Genomic DNA, 18,348 nt, shown 5'->3' on the forward strand with positions numbered 1-18,348 from the left:
ATGCCATCCAATTCGAGAACAATGTCGAGTGCTCTCAGTCGATTGTTTGTAAAAATCTTATTGGAAATGTTTGTTGGGCCCCGAGCCCATTGAATATGAGTGTAAAGGGTATTATGTTTTTTGGGGATTTGGGGACATCGATTTTTAAGCAAACTCCCAAAAAGGGCCTCTTTAAAAAGTAGTGCTATTACGACCTGGCAAATATGCATATTTCAGTCCCTAAAATATCACTGAAATCAGACAAGATATGCTTAGCTTATAGCGAGGCTTAGCTTATAGCGTGGGACTGAGGCGATTCCTGCCTCACGTGTTCGTTTAGAAGGTAGCTAGGGTATTTGTAATGGCAGGTTGGCGCTGTGTTCGGGAGTGCCTGAACTTAAACATTATTCCAGGTTTTCGATTCAGTTTCTTAGCCTACACATCGTAGTGGGCGTACACAGTTAGTTATCACAGTAAGTGTTGAATATTTAGTTTAGTCTTCACACACATCTCTTTGAGAACACACTTCAAAATATTTTTTTTTAAAAAAAAAATATATGTATAAACTGAACTTTTTCGAAATTCTAAATTTTGGTGTAATGTTCTAATAAAAAGATATACTTTTTTCTATCAATTAATTTTCAAGAGTTTTGGTTAATGTTTAATTATATTTGCAGTCAATCGGTTTGCAGTTTTACTTTCGCCCGTTAAATAATTTTCTATTTCAAGATATTGGATATAAATATGCGTCTTTTTGGGAAAGTAACGCATTTTCTACACGTGAGTAATTGAACAAAAAAATACCCCTGAAACAGGGTACAATTAGGTGCTGCAGTAAGCCAATAGGAGGTTATGGCAAGGCTTTGTTTTACCGCAGACAAATATTGTTTAAAAATCAAAATAGCTTGTTAAGGTCACATAATTATGGCCTTGAACACTGGTTCAACTCAATGCAGAATTATCGTTGTCATATAGAGAAAGTAAAAATAATGAATAAGGAAATCTGAATAGTTTGAACAACCAATAGATCGCGTAAGTTAGGTAAGAAAGAGGTTGAGGATCCCTCAACACTCCCCCAAGATGCTCGAATTATACAATAGTATGTAGTTAGAACACTTTGGGGGCAAGTAAAATATTACTAAATTAATTAAAATCGACTTCACAGGTTCAGTTTAGGCAAAAATTAGTTATTAAAATACATACTATATATAACTTAGATTAGAAAAAATCTTGGCAGGATTTATAAGAAAATAAGCTCTGGTTTCTGTCCGAGTAGGCGTTGAGAAATCAGTTGGAAGGCATTTGGACTTGCCTGTGTGGAATAGGAAACTATTTCAGTCAGCTTCTATGCGCCAACCAATTAACATTGCCTTTTTTTTTTTATTTGTGGCATAATTTTGTATATATCTTCAAAATTTAAAGTAACTCTATTTTGTTCCCAACTCTAAATTTAAAGTGAACGCCCATCAAATTTAATTTAAACCAAATTCAAAATTCAAAATTTAAAAATAAAAGGTGTTAAATTGCAATCGCATGGCGACATATCTTTCACAGATCTCCCGGTGTCTGAGCTATCACGCGCCAATCTGTAGACCCCATCGCCTGCTCCATGGCAGCTGCAAGCAATGGAAGAAAATCTGCTCGAACTGCGTCTGTTGGCAACCGCCGCAGTTGGTGGAATTCCTGCCATCTGTGCCAACAATGATACACGTCCAGTTATATTCCCAACGTTCGCCGGGCGTCTTCAGTCCGAACACCAATGTTGATATGCTGCGCAAAAGGATCAGCTTTAGCGGAACGCCAAACGAGGCCTCCGACGGGGCACCAAATGTTGTGCCCGTTGGCATTATCATACCCGAGGCCAAAGATGGCAAGCAACTGAAGATTGTGATTGTGCCATTGGACTTGGCCAATCAGGATATCGAGAGCTTGAGGAACACGCTGGAGGCGCTTAATCAGCTGCGCATGCACGCCAATGAGATCGACGCCTTCACCAACAGCATGATCGAAGACTTTAACCAGGAAAGCAAAGGAGAGACTCCTGCAATCGAAGAGCAGCCAGTCAGCAAGGAGAAATTGAACTTCTTCGAGGGGTATGTGAAGGGCATCGATGCTGTAGGCACTTCGACCGCCAGTAAAAATGCGACGGAGCAGCAAGACTTGCAAGCGGCTACTGCGGCTCTGGGCAACGCGGCTACCGATGTGGAGGTAACGCCAATAGCACCTAGCGTGCCATTCACTCCGAGCACACCGAATGCACCAAGCACAACGCCCAGCACCTCGCCCGGCACAATGCCACAACCGATGCCAAATGTTATACCCTTGGGTGATCCAAAAGAAACGCAGATCTGCGCCAGCGCACAGCCCGAGGTGGATGAAACGCTCGCCAGCAGCGAACCCCATGTGGATCAAATCAGCATTGAGGTGCCAGACAGCCTGGGCCAGCGTCTCAACGATATGGCCATTGCATCCATGCATTTGTCCTTTGAAATGGACATGTCCAACGTGCGGGATGCCATAATGAATGGCGACGCGCCCGAGAAAGCCGAACCCACATTGGGCAACGATGCGATGGTCTTCCTAGAAACCAAAGTGGAAGCAGATCCCGAAAACGCGCCACTGAATACGGTGCCACTGCGCTTCAATGCCCTGATCAAGGGCACAGTTCAAATCGATGCCGACAAGCTTAATCCAGATCAACTGACCGAAGCAATGTTGCCAGAATACAATGATGCAGTCACCTCCATTGCCGCCAGCGTATGCAGCACGGCGCTACAGAGTGGATTTTCATCCGACAACGCTGCCGAACAGCAGGCATCGACTGCAGAGTCGATGCCGATTCTCAAGGCAAAGTCTGCGGCAAATGCTCGCATGGCAATGAAACGCAATCAGGCGATGAAGCGCATGAAGCAGCAGCATAGCCGTCCCAGAATGAGTACAATGCCTGTGCCGGAAATTCAGAGCCCATACTTAAAGGATGGATGCAAATATCCCGTCATTAAGCCAAAAAAGAAGTGCCCCAAGAAGTGCCCGCTACTCGATGATCCCTGCAAGGAAGATCCATGCAAGCGTCCACAGGAACCGAAAAAGAAGACGCAAAAGAAGAAAGCGCTTCGGACCGTCGAAATAACGGCCAAAAGTTCCGGTGACAAAAAAGGTAACGGTGCCAATAAATGTGCTAGTGACAAGAAAGATCCCTGTGCTAAGAACGGTGCCGGCGGCAAAGGTGAAAAGGGTGGTGACAAAAAGGACCCTTGCTCAAAATTCAAGAAGGGAGGTGACAAAAAGGATCAATGCGCCAAAAAGGACGATAAAAAGGATAAATGTGCTCAGAAAGAAGACCCGTGCAAAAAGAAGGATCCATGCGCTAAAAAAGACGATCAAAAGGATAAATGTGCTAAGGACGATAAAAAGGATAAATGTGCTCAGAAAGAGGACCCATGCAAAAAGAAGGATCCATGCGCTAAGAAAGACGACAAAAAGGATAAATGTGCTAAAAAAGAGGACCCATGCAAAAAGAAGGATCCATGCGCTAAGAAAGACGACAAAAAGGATAAGTGCGCCAAAAAAGACGATAAAAAGGATAAGTGCGCCAAAAAAGACGATAAAAAGGATAAGTGTGCCAAAAAAGACGATAAAAAGGATAAGTGCGCTAAAAAAGACGATAAAAAGGATGATCCATGCAAAAAGAAGGATCCTTGTGATAAAAAGGGAGGCAAAGGCGACAAGAAGAAAGACCCTTGCGCCAAGTTCAAGAAGGGCGATAAAAAGAAAGTCTCTTGCGCAAGCAAAGACAAAAAGGATAAATGTCCTAAAGAGGATCCTTGCAAAAAGAAATATTCCACATTTAGTAGCCCCGTCTCAAAATTTTATCATTCCAACAGCTCACACATGCCCTTCATCCGTAACCACAACCGTTTCATGTCAACAGCCATATTTAACCATAGTCCCCAAGTGTTCTCAGAGAAAAGTAGTTCAAATTTAATGCATAATCTGAGGGCCTTTACCACGGTGTGTCACTACAGTGCTCGATCAGCTGAGCAAAAAAGCTCGCCCGCGAAATTCTTGGTTTACTCAACTCTTGTGCGCCGGCATTACGGCGGCATGCCCACCGTCACACAGATGGGCGCCTGGGGCATCAAATCGCAGAATGTGCGTCAACTAATCCAGCGTGGCTATAGTAAGAAGTCCAAGAAGAGTAAGGAGTTAAAGGCTGGCGATGCCAAATGTGCAGCTCTGGCCGACAAACCCAGCATAAAGAAACGCAAGCACGTTAAGGCGCGTACGGGTCTGCGTACAGATTGCTATGACAAGTATGATAATGAATGTCCAAAGGTATTCTGTACTGGCAAATGTGATGAAGTTAAGTTTCCACGCAAGAAATGCGACAAATCGGAAAAGAAGCCAAGAACCGTGGTGCCCAAGAAACCAAAGAAGCAGCTGCCCCCCATATGCATGGTAAATAAAGAGAAGGACAAAAAGGATAAAGGTGCGTGTATTAACTCAACGTATTAGACTATGCCACACAACTAACTATGTCCATTACTTGTAGATAGAAAGAAATAAGCTCCTTTCCACGGGCTCATTCACTCTTAACCAAATGCGCATGCACAGCGATTCAGCGCACAGCAAAAGGGGCTACAACTCGCAGATCAATAAGGCAGCATTGAAAGAGTGTCCCGATGAGGAATTGCCAGACTCTGTGATTGAGGTCATACGCATACCCGCTTCGTATCAAATATGTAAAGAGCACCTGCCGCGACCAGAGCTAAAACCATTCGGTAAGACTCGTGTGGAATACATACTGTAGATTCTAATCTGGCTCCAATTAGATGTCCTTATTAGCACTGGCTCAATAGCACTCACTGGATCGGATATACATGTATATGAGAATGCAAATCGGGATCTGGAGGGCATGACCTTGGGTCACGATGCCACCGGCTTTGTGGAGCAGGTTGGTAGCTGTGTTCAACATTTACATGTGGGTGATCGTGTCGTCATGGAATCGGCGCTGTCCTGTGGCGTTTGTGATTATTGCAAACGGGGCTTGTATAACATCTGCGCCGATCTGGTATACAACGGTTTCTTGGCTACCCATCAGTCGCATCCGGCTGACCTATGTCATAGACTGCCCGATAATATTAGCATGGAAGAAGGCACACTCACCCAAACGCTGGCAATGGGCTGTCAGGCATGCTTCAAGGCCAACATCTCGCCCACAAGCAATGTATTGATTATTGGCTCCACCCCCACAGCAGTTGCGGCGGCGATGTGTGCATCAGCAATTGGCGCCCGAAAAGTGACTATTGCTGGAACCATGAGCTCCTCACTGGAAATGATAAGAAAGGAATTTGGTTTCAATATAATACACTTTGATACGAATGCACTTTTCGGTGAGGTGCTCGAAGCGGTGTACAGCAAATTCCAGGAATGGCCCAATTGTGCCATCAACTGCGCCATCACGCCAATGACCATGAATTTGACCGTGATGGCATTGCAGCCATGTGGTGTCTGTGTACTAGCCGAATGCGAATCCGAATGTGCCAGTTTCAATGCCCTCGACATACTCATGAAGAACATACGCCTAATACCGAGCTTTCGTTCCGCCAATATGTAAGTGAAATACAAATCTTTCTTGGGATTTAATTAATACCCACCATTTGTAGGTATCCAACGGCCTTGCAACTTATGAAATCTGGTCGCGCACCAATGCATAAATTCATTGCCAAAACGTTTTCATGGAGCATGATAGAGGATGCATTTAAAAGTGCGCAGCATGAATCAAACGTTGGCTTGCGAAAAATTATCGTTAATAATATAGAAGAAACAAACATCGGGGGACTGTTCAAAAAAAACTAAAATCAATTTCAAAGACCAATTGATCGATAATAAAAATTTTTTGTTCTCTTAAGGTAATGCTGTACATAGAAAAGACCAAATGGCGGTGTAATAAAAAAAAATTTGATACAATTTTTACTCTCTTAAATCCATACTTGCCTAACCGCCAGCATCTCCTTAGGAATGTTAGGCGGAGTTCGATGGTATGCTTCGGGCACTCTCAAATTGAGCAGATGTGTATAATTGCGTGAGGTTTTTATTTATGCATGTTTTAAAATACACAATATTTAACATTTTGTTTCTCAGCATCTATGAATCTCTCTCATTATAGACTATTTAACGAGCTGTTCGTAAGTTTTATATTTATAAAAATTATTGTACTTCGCTGCTTACAACAAACTATTTTACAAATTTACATACGCAACTAAACTGAGACGTGCATTTTATTTGTATGCTAAAGGAATCAATGTGCACACAACAAATTAACGAAAATTAATCATAATCAAACATAACATAATCGTAAACATAAACAATAGCATAGTGCAGTTCATTTCTGTCACTTTAGCTGCATCGCTTTTGGACATTTGAGTATAAATAAGTCTTTAAGAGCTAACTAATCAATATGCAAAGATATGTATGTAGGTATGTAAGAGTGCCTGTGACTGATTTCCGGACTGCATCTGGTTTCTATGTCTGGTTATACGTAATTCTTGTTCCCTGGGTGGTTTTGACTCTTTTTGTTTTACCACTTTTTGTGTTTGTACCAAAAAGCAGTTGAATTTGGCTAGAACAAAGCGCTTACGCTATAATGTAAGTTATGGTAGCACATATATATAATTATAGTAGAATCGTCAGTTTCAAAAAATAGCTAAGCTTGGCGCTACGGTCAAGCGTTCATTCATGTAGGTAGTTTCTCTTTTGGTGTTTTTTCACAATGCATTCATTCAACTTTTCATAAAACATGGTATTCTTGCTTGCTTTGTTTTTAATGATCGTGAATTTGCATTTCCAACTCGACATCCGAGAGGTTTATTTCGCGCATTGAATTGATATACATGTAGCGCGATGTGTAGATATAGAGCCAACGGAACCATTTCATTTGCGACTGATGCTCAAGCATGGCGCCTCTGATCACAGACGCCTCCTTCCAGCTGAGTATGCACCTGGTATAGGACAAGCTATATTAAATTATCTTTATATTGAAAAAAATGTCATACATACCAATGCGTGGACATAAAGCAGGTGCACAGCAAATCAAAGATCGATAAATATTTGCGTACCAAATTGATCGAGTCTAGCGTATAGAACTTACAAGCTGCAATGTGGCACATAAAAAATGTATACCAAAAATAAGAAAAATTATCATGGCTATAATTAGAAAACGTAACGTTAGCAAAACAACAACAAGAGCAACAATAGCGGCTACAATTAACATGACAATTAACATGTGCAATACGGTCTGTAGACGGTTTTGTTGTGTTTTGGTTGTTGCTGCCGCTGCCAACCCGTGACTCACCCTTAGGCAATAAATTGGCTAAGCACAAAGAAGCGGCAGCATAATACACAGCACAATGATTGGGATGAGAGCTGACCCCATCGCGATCGAAGGTGAATATCGCCTTTATATCAAGACTCTCAACGGTATGCAATATAAAGCTGGCAACCGCATCCGTTCGCCATTCAACATTCGGATCATCTGGCAAATTGGTGGCATTCACTAATATAACATTCGATTCAGCAATGCCCAAACGTTTACATGCCCGAAATAGCTCCTCTCGCCGGAATTGCGCCTGCTGATCATAGTTGCCTAATGATGGAAATGTGGAAATTTAATTGGTTTCGTGAAAGCAGCAGGGGGTGCAGGTATTTCTTACCATTTGACAGGCACAACACGTACACCTGACAGCCATCGCGCTGTGTCAGCGAGTAGATCAACGGACCAAAGAACATGCATTCGTCATCCGGATGTGCGATGACCAAAAGAACGCGACCCATTAACGCCGATTTGGGGAGATGAACGCTACGCAAACGCAGGCCATTTTGCAGGGCATTGCGCAAGCCATTGCTGGCGTTGTCACCGTTGCTGCCATGGTGCTCCTTCCTTTCCTCTGGCACGCCAGTTACGGAAGCCGAAAGCCAAAAGGTTAGCTTGTAGAGGCCCAGGCATACTAGCAAGTATACCGCACATGCAATCAGTAAATGCTCCAGTGCTTCAGCTGATGTGGACTTGATGCGGCAATAGATGGCTTGCGGACCCAGCAGTTCCAGGCGTAGCTCGGTGAATGGGCGTATGACAGCCTCGTGTAAAGCACTAGCGTTTATTAAATTGGCCAAGTATTCGCTTAGCCAGCTAAATTTCATTTCATTGCGTTTGCTGCGCTTGTGTTGATTTTCGTTTGGCAAAATTTTTCACCAAAAATGGACATAAAATAAAATTTAACAAAAGTATGTGTTTCACTTCAGTTGTTGTGCGCTTAAAACCAATTATTTATAATACTAAACTAAAAAAACACCTAAATAATTCAACTTATTGTGTAATTTAATACTTTAAATGGCTTCGTAATCTACGCGGTTGCACTAAAAAAATTGCATTTTATTTTTGCGCTGCGTGTTATTTCATGGGGGGCAACAACTAGGGATGAGCGCGTGAAAAGCCAGAGACCGAATATCGTGTCCATGCGTATATACACGACAGCTAAGCAACTGATTTGAAAAGATTCTTGTAATCACCTGTACGTGTTAAACGAATTCAACTTGGTTCTGGATGCATTAGCAGATCTGTGTGAAAATAGAAAGCGCAAGCGTATATACAGCTGTGTGTCGAGAGTCTGATTGCCATCATCAGCAGCTATCAGCTGTTCAATGCATGCGTAATCGATAGGCGATAGTGCCAATTAGAAAACAAAAACAAGCTATCGATATATCGTTTCATATGCACCTCTAGTGCCGAATTAATGAAGGAGCAGTAAAATTTTTTTGATTCAAAAAATTTGCTAGTTAATAATTTGTACAATAATTTTATTGTGTTTTATATGCCTTTAACTGCTCCCGAATTTCCCACCAGAGTGGTGCGAATGCTACCCAATTCAGCAGACAGCCAAACGCGCCGGGTTTAATTCAAGCGGCATTTGGGAGACACCAAAAAAAAATACAATAAAAAAAAACAAAAAGCGTGCGCGTTGCTTGTGGCCCGCTGTAATTAGGTTAAAAGTGGAAACGGCTGAAAAGCAACGTGTGGTTAGAGTGACAGTCACCTGCAGCAATATTAATCAAAAGCAATGGCACACCAACAGCAGGGCATGGATTCGGCATTGTTCGAGCGACGACTACGACCGGTCTACGGTTAGTCAAATTTATATATACTTATATATATATATTACATCAATATTGATGTTGCTTTTTGTTCAACAATTTGCAGATAATCTGGAAGTAGGGAACAATCGTAAGGCACTACAGGAATCAGAAAAACTGCTACGCAAACATCCAAATTTACTCTGCGCACGTGCTCTCAAGGTAAAACGGTAGCCAAGAAGTATATCAACTGAACGCATTTGAAATCTTTTGATTTTTCTTGATTATGTCTAGGGATTATCATTGCTTCGCCTGGGGCGCTACGAAGAGAGTCATAGCTGCCTGCAAACCGTAGCCGAAGAAAAGCCCGTAGACGATTCCACGTTGCAGGTGCTCTCCTTTTGCTATCGCGAAATGGAACAACGTAAGAGAGACAGACAGACACACACACACACATCTATCTACCATTGGCGACCGTTTCATATTTATAAGTATATTTCTTGGCACGCGCACACGGTCAGGCAATTAAAATTGCCTTCGCACTCGCTTTCATTTGCGCAGAAATTAGCTAAAGCAATGAATGCTGGCGGGACGACAGGCGGACGGGTAAAAAGCGCGTGCCAAGAAATCAAACTGATCTTTATGTACCTGGTGTGCATCTATATATTTTACCCGGTGCCCATGCATTGAGTTAAAGGGTCTAATAATGTACATATGCAAGCAATGGGCGCAAATGTATATGCTAAAGTATATCCTTATGCCCTTGATTTACATAAACGCCAATTTCCAGCTGTTTACATCGTATCTACTATTCGAGTACATGCGACTGCAGCCCTTATTTCTTACATTGTGCAACTAATTGCTGCTCAGTGACAAGTACGATAAATCATTACCTTCTCTGACCTTGCAGTGGACAAGATAGTTGAACTCTATCAGCACGCTGTCAAACTGAATCCGGGCAATGAGGAGCTGCTAGCACATCTATTCGTATCGCATGTGCGCGTCGAGGATTACAAGGCGCAGCAAGCGGTTGCCCTGCAACTGTACAAGGCCCAGCCAAAGAATGCCTATTACTTTTGGTCTGTTATTAGTGTGGTATTTCAAGGCATACGTGGCCCTGAAAGCTGCATTCCCGAGAAGCGTAAGCTTTATCTCGCGCTGGCCCAACGCATGGTTGACAAGCATATAAAGGAGGGCAAACTGGAGACGGAGCAGGAGGCTTTCCTGTATTTGCACATACTAAAGCTACAGAACAAGTACCAGGAGGCCTGGGATTTCCTAACCGGTGAGCTGTGCGCCAAATTATATCCTGGCGCGCCCGTTAGCATGAAGTTCGAGCTGCTTAAGGAGCTGGGCAACTGGCTGGAACTGAACAAGCTACTGCAACAACTTCTCGAAGCCGAGTAAGTGCCTAAGACTTAATGCGTAACAATAATTAAAAAATGTTTCTCTTACGCAGTCGCGATCGCTGGGACTACTACAAGGAGTATCTGGAAAGCTGCTTTGAGTTGTTGAAGCAGCAGCCCGCAGAACAGGATCAGCCGATTTTTACGCTCAACACTTGCCTTGATTTTCTATTGCACATCATTGAGTCGTCGACGCGTAAGACTCGTGGTCCATATTTGGCTCGTCTGGAGCTGCATCAGCGCATGCGTGCGAAACAGCTGCCGGCACAGGAGCTTATCGGTGACTTTGACGAACTGATCATTGAGTATTTTAACCTGTTTGGCGATAAATCCTGCTGCACCCACGACATAGCACTGTTTCTACCCTCCATAAGCATGGAGCAACGTCAATCTCTGGCCAACAAACTACTACAAGAAAGCGGTATTAGCTCTAACAGCTTGCCGCAAAATGTTAGTAATGTTGTAAATGATTTATACATTTATTTAATTAGCTTTCTGTTTGTAGAAGGAGCACATGCAGAAGCATATTTGTGCTTTGCAAATTTCTCGCATGTGTGGCGCTCATATTGAGCTGGCCATAGAACATCTGCTAGCCCTTTATACGGCGCTCAAGTTACACTATGAGCATGGGCATAGTTCGTTTGGCAAACAGCTGCTGTCTACGGAAATGGGACCCTCGGATCCGTATGCACTGCTGGCGGCTAATGTTATGTACGATATTTCCATGCGGGAACACAAATCGGATCAGCTATTCGAGGCGTTATGCCTGCTGCAATATGTGTTGCGCAATAGCACCAGCAATTTCCATATTAAGCTGCTCAGTTTGAAAATCTATCACATGTTCGGATGTATGGTCGGTGCACAGGAGATGTACGACTATTTGGACATTAAACAAATCCAGTTAGACTCTATGGGATATGTGCACTGCAACCTTTTGCCGCTGTCCGGCCGTTTTTCCGGCGTGCGTAATTGCTACGATACCACATTGAAGTTCTTCACCAATAGCTATAAGGAGCGTCTGGAGTATATAGCGTTGACCTATCGCTTCTGCACATTCTCAAAAATGGAGGAGTTTATGAACTTCAAGGAGCGCCTCACAAACAGTCTGCTTTATGTTGCCTGCTCAGTGGAGGCTCAGCTGTGCGATCTAGTCAGCTGCTATGGCAACATTCAGCAAAATCTATCAGCCTATGTGGCCATGAGCATAGAGCCGGCCGAGGATCGCATTTCCTGGCATGAGTTAAGCGACAATCGTGATTTGCAGGCAATAATACGCTGGGATCCACTGCATCTGGATAACACGGAAGCTGAGCGTAAGGAGTCATATGAACAAGAGATCGAGGTGTTACAATTGCGCTCACTGCTTTTACGCTTGTTTGCCTCCTTTATTGACTTGTATCATCCACCGCCCAGCGAAAAGCTGGCCATGTCGAACAACAAAACGACGACGCTAGCGCCGGGCGAGGATGTAGCGACTCTGGAGCTTTTACGCACATCGTGGACGGGCCTGTATCAGCGTCTGCGTCTAATGAATTATAAGCCGCTATCGCAACGTTTTCTAGTCAATTTGCAGCCCACGCGTCTTCATCTGCTGCTAGAGATACCATACGAGCGTTTTTTCGATGACTTGGCCCAGCTGGTGCTGGATCTTTACAGTGGTGCTTCGCAGCTGGCGCTGCAATGCAAGCAGGTCAGCGAGAATGTTGCTGCCGTCATGGAGCTGTGCGTGCAGACTATCACGGAGAGCAATGAATGGAATGGCATGGATGGTCTGTGGAAGCGGCGCGAACATCAACAAAAGGTGGCCGCCTGTTTAGAGGTAAGTTAAAGTTGTGGGTATTATACTGTCAGGGTATTGATGTAAACTATTCATTAATATATAATTGCAGATACTCTCACTTTATGCCTTCCTGCTATCGGTGCTGAATGACAAGCTGCAATGCAGCGCAAAGACAAAAACAAAAAAGAAAGGATCGGCTGATAACAAATCACAGGAGCCGATTAGCGAAAAGGAGCGCAGCCAAATGCTGCAGGAACTGATACGTCAGTTGAAACATAAACTAGAGGCCTGTGATGCAGCTATACGTAAGTAGTTAATCATATAATTAAAACAGCAAATTGAACTAATAATATTGAATCCATAGGTATCTGGAAACCGCCTACACTGCCGCGGGACCTGAGCTCGTTCATGGCCGACATGTCACTGAAACCGGAGGTGGAGGCTACGTTAATAGGCGACGTATCAGCCACGTTCAAGGAGTCCCATGAGCTAATGGTCACCGAGTTGCGCAATTTGTTAAAAGACAAATTACGCATGATTGGCAAATAGGGTTTTCCCTCATTGACTTTGCTGTGCAAAGTCTTGTTTAATTTTCCCCCACTTGCGATATCTATATTTCCAGTCATCCAGCCCTGTCCAGCCCAATTTGTTATTTAATATTTTAAACAAGGCTATTTATTTGCCCCGCTCGCTACCCTATAATACACTATTTCATCTAATTACAATCACCAATCAAATTACATTCTTGTGCACATTTTTTCGGCATTTTTTATACAACAGTTGGTAAACTTGAAACCTGCTTGATCAAATAAAAAAAGAAAAAGAACGATACATAAGTTGAAATAAAATGAGATCAAATCCTATTATCTTAAATTTAATGTATTTAACTAAAACATGTTTGTTATTAAATTCAAAGCGGGGACCCCAATCGATATATCCATATTATATAGCTCCCATCAGAACTGAAGGCCACAGACAAAAAATCGTTGCAAACAAAGATACACGTTCTTTGCCGTTTCTTATTAGATTAGACACCTGTGATACTTTCAAGAATTGTCTGCAGCTACATTGCCGTTAGCGTTGATGGCCTTGAGCGTTTGTAAATAGGCAGCGGTGCGGGGATCGTTGCTATGCTGTTGCGTTTGGAGGTGAGCCACCAAATTGTGATGGCGTGCAAAGCTTTTGTTGCACAGTCTGCATATGTGTGGCTTCTCGCCGGTGTGCGTTTTGTAGTGCACCTTGAGCACATTGGCATACGTAAAAGACTTGCCACAGGTGCCGCACGCATAGGGACGTTCATTGCGATGGGTGCTACAAGTGCAAAATACAGTTTTAAATTAAAATGTTAACACATATCTGTTGCACATACCGTTCATGCTTGACTAAAGATGTGCGATCAGTAAAACTGCGCTGACAATATTGGCAGCTATAGGGTCGAGCGCCTGTGTGCTGGCGTATATGCCGCATAAGCTGATAGTTGACATGGAATGACTTTTGGCAGATTCTAAGTGGAAAAAGAGCAGGGGGCAAGTTGAATAGCAGCTTTTAAGATTCTATACGACGCAACTTACTCGCACTCATATGGTCGTTCATTGTTGTGCCGTCGCAAGTGCGTGTCAAGTGTGCTCTTGCGTGGATAACTGTTGCCACAAATGTCGCAAACATGTGGCTTGCCAGCGGATGCGTGTGTGGACACAGTCTCTTCGGCTGGTAACAATATGACATTTGTTTCCACTTCAGGCACAAGATTAGTGGGCACTTCTTCGATCAGTTCGTCATTGCACCAAGTGCCCTCTTCCAGAACCTCCACTTCCACTTGTTCGTACGTTTGTGCTGACGGAGTATCTACAACCTGCTGCTGCAACGTTTCTGTCAGTTCATCTCTTAGTTCTTTGCATATGTATTCGCGCAGGAAATTATCTGAGTGCCGGCAAATCTGTCGGAATTTGTGCGCCAGCGTTAGAAACGCGCGACATTTCAAGCAGATGCGGGTGGGGAGCTCTGAGGTGCGTACCATCTAAAAAAAATATAACTATAACTTTTACTCTCAAGAGAAAACGGAAACACTACCGTAATCCCGCTGCAGTTTTCAATTTTCTCACATATGGAGACACCATGGTGCTCCTCGTCGCGTTCGTAGATGGATACCATGTGTGTATCGCTGTCCTGCAGGCAAATTCTACACACGGCCGCAATGTCCATTAGGAGCTCAGTTGTTGCCATTATACAAATATTTTAAAAGTGTTTATGCTTATATTTCACTTCAGCTTGAATTGACGATGTTTATATTTTGAAATATACCATATTTATAATAAATATCGCGAGACTTTAATTATCGTAATCGATAGCAAAGTATCAGGCATTTATCTATAAAGTATCGATACTATAACATAAAATGGTAATAGTTTCAAAAATATAAATTTCTAATTAATTTTGATATGTCAGCAAAATTATTATAGCTTTATGATTTTGTTTATAGAACAACCATTTTGTATTCATTGCGAACGGTTTAAACTTAAGAAAACTAGATCGAAATCGATACCAAAGTACATAAGCATCGATATATTTATATTTGTACAACAACCCTAATTGTCCACAACATTGGAGTTAAACACTATGGACAATACGGGACCAGTTTGCAGGATTTGTTTGCTGCATCCGAAAACTGAGACGCTTATACCCACGGCGTCCGATTTCTTTTCACAAATAGAACAATGCACGGGTGTGCTGGTAGGCAATAGTAATAAATTTAGTTCAAATACAAAATTGCAGGAATATCATCTTCCAGTTAATACAGGATGATCGAATACCGAATAAAATATGCACAAGCTGTGCCTTGCTGCTGCGTGCTGCTTTGAAGCTGCGTTCCATGTGCCAGCAGGCAGAGAAGCAACTGCAAGAGGTCAAAAAAGAACAGACGCAGCAGCAAATGCAGTTGGACAGCGGCAGTGAAACGGAGTTTATCGAATCCTACGACGTGACACTGGAAACGGCTAGCATTGCAGGCAGCCAGGGCAGTACAAATGGCATCACAATAAAACCTGCAAATCCAGCGCCAACAACTGTTTCCGCTCACAGGCCCAAGCGTCATAATCGCAGCGTTGCTGAAGTGCCAGCCACATCTAGCCCAGAGACCAACAAACCTCTGGCCCTCACCTATGTTTGTAACATCTGCAACAATGTATACACGGAGAAAGTAAAGCTAACTATGCATCTTAAGCTACACAGCCTGCACAAGCCGCACGAATGCGAGTAAGTTGACTTAATTATCTGCTCTCGCTGAACTCTAATCCTGTTATTTTGTAGAATTTGTCACAAGCGTTTTCGTCAGACGCCACAGCTAGCGCGGCACATGAACTCACATACTGGGCTGCGCCCATACAAATGTGATTATTGTGATGCCTCCTTTGCAGATCCCTCCACGCGGATTAAGCATCAACGGTAAAGAACTGCAGTTGCCTCCTTTCTTGTATTTATATGTTTGTCTTTTAAGCATCCACACAAACGAAAGGCCATATAAATGTAAGTACTGCCAGAAGTCCTTTGCCTACTCCAATGTGCTTAGCGTACATCTGAAGATCCATACTGGCGAGCGACCATTTAGCTGTCAATTTTGCGGTCGACGGTTTTCCCAAGCGCATCACAAGAACACTCACGAACGCTCACACAGGGCACACAAACAGCTGGACATTGCTGTGATTACGTTGGAGGAGGAGTAATGGCCAGTTGGATTAGAATTTAAGCAGGCACTTGTAGTACAATGTCATGATAAGAAATCAAGTCCTATTTAAAATTGACCCAAGATATGTTTCTCTGTCAATGCGTAACACATTTTAAGACAAAATAAAAATACTCTCTGTTGCTTATACTAAAACTGAATCAAAACTTTATCACTGTATTCAATCTAAAAGATTATCAATGGAAAACAGTTGTATAATTGGTTTTACAATAATAATTTGGCTTATTTTTTGTTGTATAAATGGGATCAATTATGAATGCTCCTTTTAAGGAATCAAAAAACAATTAGCACACAACTTATTAAATAATATCAAATAAAGGCTAAATTTAAAATTATTTGTACGAGGCCTAAGCCGATGGCAAAATGCCAATAACCATATCGGACATGTCATCCTTAATACGTTCCGTTGTCTCCATATCCAAGTCAACTGGCTTCCAGGGTCCTCGTTTTTCGTGCGTCACACGATGCAAACGCATTTTATATGCCTTAACAAAACCTTTTCCACACAGATCACAACTGCAAATGCAGATTTAAATTGTTAGCTCGAAGATTAATGTGTGGTTACACAATACTTACACGTGCGGTTTTTCACCTGTGTGTATCATCTTATGGAATTTCAGATTGTCTGAATAGGTAAAGGTTTTAAGGCACACATCGCATTCGTATGGGCGCTCCTTCGTATGTATGCTGTGGATATGCATTAATTAGATTGTATAAGAGTAAATTGTGATTTCGGTACTCACCGATGATGCTTGGTCTTGGTGGAGCGATCGGCGAATGCAGCTGGACAGAAATTGCATTTGTAAGGTCGATTGCCAGTGTGTGTGTTCATGTGCCGCACCAGCTGCTGGTTCTGAACAAACCCGCGACCACAAATTCTGCAGAGTGTACAATGGATTATTTAAGATGTTAAAAGGTTTTATGAGCTATGCAAAACCTACTCGCACTCATGCGGTTTGACGCCACTATGGAATTTCATGTGCTCGGTCAGCCTTGCCTGGGAAGGATAAATGTTGCCACAAACATCGCAAATATAATTGGAGTGCTTGTCTCGTGGCTTGCGCCCCATTTTCTTCTCCTCGTGCTCGCCGTTTGTTGTGCTCGTCGTCAGCTTGGGACGCTGTTGCACTTTGCGCGGCTGTCGTACGCGATTTAGAAGGCGCGGCTGCGCTTTAGCCTCCGGCAAATAGCTGTCGTCATCGGAGCTTAAGAATTCCTGGGTAACATCGTCATCTGGCACTTCGGTCCAGACAATACGCCGTGTGCCCCTGGTAGTTTGTTCTGTGCTGCTGCTTGGGGGCATTGATTCGGCCGCCAAAACCTCTAGCTCTTCATATTCGGCAAAGTTTTCGGTGTCTGTTTCTGTCTCGATTTCTGCCTCCGCTACCTCAACAACTGTTGCGCCATCATAGACAACGGCATTTTGCTCATCCTCCGTGTTGGTGGCATCATAAACAATGGCATCCGTATCATCACCCGATACTACGTAATTAATAAATTCGGAAGCCGTATCTTCAACGTCGCGTTCAAGCTTAATTTGTGCGTTAATTGGATTTGTCTGCTCCTCCCAAGCACGTGCAATGGCCTCGGCCTCAGCCTCTTCATCATCACCCGCTCCCAGCTGCGTGTCCATATCCGTAGACAGCATGTCCGCAATATGCTGATGCGATCTCTGGCAAGTCAGGCGGAATTTATAAGCCACGCGCAGCACTCGCACGCATTTGCTGCACATTTTGTCGGGAAAATTATCATCAACGCTGACCTGAAAATTTTCAAAATGTAATTGAAAGAACTTTTCCGTTGCAGTGGATGACATGATTAGTACATACGGGGATCCCAGCACAGATGTGCAGCATCTGATCTAGGCGGGTGCTGGCATTTTGGCTAAATATGTCCTGCAATATATCTTCGCCCTCGTTGGGATTGTTAAGGCATACCCGACAGACTATCCATTTTTCATTTAATTCGGTTTTCATAACTATCTAATTGTCGCAAATCATACAAATGCAAGGAAAACTTTTATTTTGGCAAATTATAACAATAATGGAAGCGTCTCTTGCTCTGCTTGCCATTCACTGCGCACCACGCACATATTTATTTTTAGTATTTACCTATTTAGTATTTTTAATGAAATGTACTTTTTAACAAATATTTTAACATATAATAGAAAATGAGGCAAGAATATGTACTCTAGTCTAATTTAAATAGCACTTAAGACTTAATTATGCATATATATTTGAAGAGAAAGGAATTATAAAGCTCAAAAAGAATAACACTACAAAAAAATACCAAATCGAATGTTGTGATGGTCACCC

At 42.9% G+C, this 18,348-nt stretch overlaps 5 protein-coding genes across 6 annotated transcripts; 3 read left to right on the forward strand and 2 right to left on the reverse strand.

The window, feature by feature from the left end:
* The first annotated feature begins 598 nt into the window (after positions 1-598).
* Positions 599-5,949, forward strand: LOC6632555 (uncharacterized). 2 transcript variants are annotated; one of them, XM_002056502.4, is made up of 5 exons: positions 600-759; positions 1,534-4,468; positions 4,536-4,760; positions 4,812-5,592; positions 5,646-5,949. In XM_002056502.4, the coding sequence occupies exons 1-5, from the start codon at positions 724-726 to the stop codon at positions 5,836-5,838; spliced, it is 4,170 nt and encodes a 1,389-aa protein (XP_002056538.3). In that variant the 5' UTR covers positions 600-723; the 3' UTR covers positions 5,839-5,949. The 2 variants fall into 2 exon arrangements, 1 of the variants encoding a protein (XP_002056538.3); XR_001449959.3 differs by lacking the exon at positions 5,646-5,949 and having other exon boundaries at positions 599-759; positions 4,532-4,760; positions 4,812-5,113.
* Positions 5,381-8,658, reverse strand: PIG-L (phosphatidylinositol glycan anchor biosynthesis class L). The gene is made up of 5 exons (XM_015170326.3): positions 8,548-8,658; positions 7,692-8,191; positions 7,334-7,624; positions 7,039-7,132; positions 5,381-6,980 (listed from the first exon to the last, which is right to left on the reverse strand). The coding sequence occupies exons 2-5, from the start codon at positions 8,176-8,178 to the stop codon at positions 6,803-6,805; spliced, it is 1,050 nt and encodes a 349-aa protein (XP_015025812.1). The 5' UTR covers positions 8,179-8,191; positions 8,548-8,658; the 3' UTR covers positions 5,381-6,802.
* A 95-nt stretch (positions 8,659-8,753) lies between these two features.
* Positions 8,754-13,167, forward strand: psidin (phagocyte signaling impaired). Its single transcript, XM_002056504.4, has 8 exons — positions 8,754-9,159; positions 9,236-9,330; positions 9,403-9,532; positions 10,019-10,511; positions 10,568-10,964; positions 11,020-12,333; positions 12,404-12,599; positions 12,659-13,167. The coding sequence occupies exons 1-8, from the start codon at positions 9,096-9,098 to the stop codon at positions 12,841-12,843; spliced, it is 2,874 nt and encodes a 957-aa protein (XP_002056540.1). The 5' UTR covers positions 8,754-9,095; the 3' UTR covers positions 12,844-13,167.
* Positions 13,168-13,338: 171 nt separating this feature from the next.
* On the reverse strand, positions 13,339-18,117 carry LOC6632644 (zinc finger protein 271). The gene is made up of 9 exons (XM_002056507.4): positions 17,863-18,117; positions 16,975-17,795; positions 16,777-16,911; positions 16,610-16,720; positions 16,384-16,549; positions 14,365-14,526; positions 13,866-14,311; positions 13,664-13,798; positions 13,339-13,605 (listed from the first exon to the last, which is right to left on the reverse strand). Exons 1-9 carry the CDS (start codon positions 18,007-18,009, stop codon positions 13,341-13,343), a joined length of 2,388 nt encoding a protein of 795 aa, XP_002056543.2. The 5' UTR covers positions 18,010-18,117; the 3' UTR covers positions 13,339-13,340.
* LOC6632643 (zinc finger protein 90) lies at positions 14,871-16,158 on the forward strand. The gene is made up of 4 exons (XM_002056506.4): positions 14,871-15,024; positions 15,083-15,546; positions 15,601-15,735; positions 15,788-16,158. The coding sequence occupies exons 1-4, from the start codon at positions 14,911-14,913 to the stop codon at positions 16,011-16,013; spliced, it is 939 nt and encodes a 312-aa protein (XP_002056542.1). The 5' UTR covers positions 14,871-14,910; the 3' UTR covers positions 16,014-16,158.
* Positions 18,118-18,348: the final 231 nt, after the last annotated feature.

Source organism: Drosophila virilis, chromosome 2, assembly GCF_030788295.1.
Source record: "Drosophila virilis strain 15010-1051.87 chromosome 2, Dvir_AGI_RSII-ME, whole genome shotgun sequence".
Taxonomy (NCBI): domain Eukaryota; kingdom Metazoa; phylum Arthropoda; class Insecta; order Diptera; family Drosophilidae; genus Drosophila; species Drosophila virilis.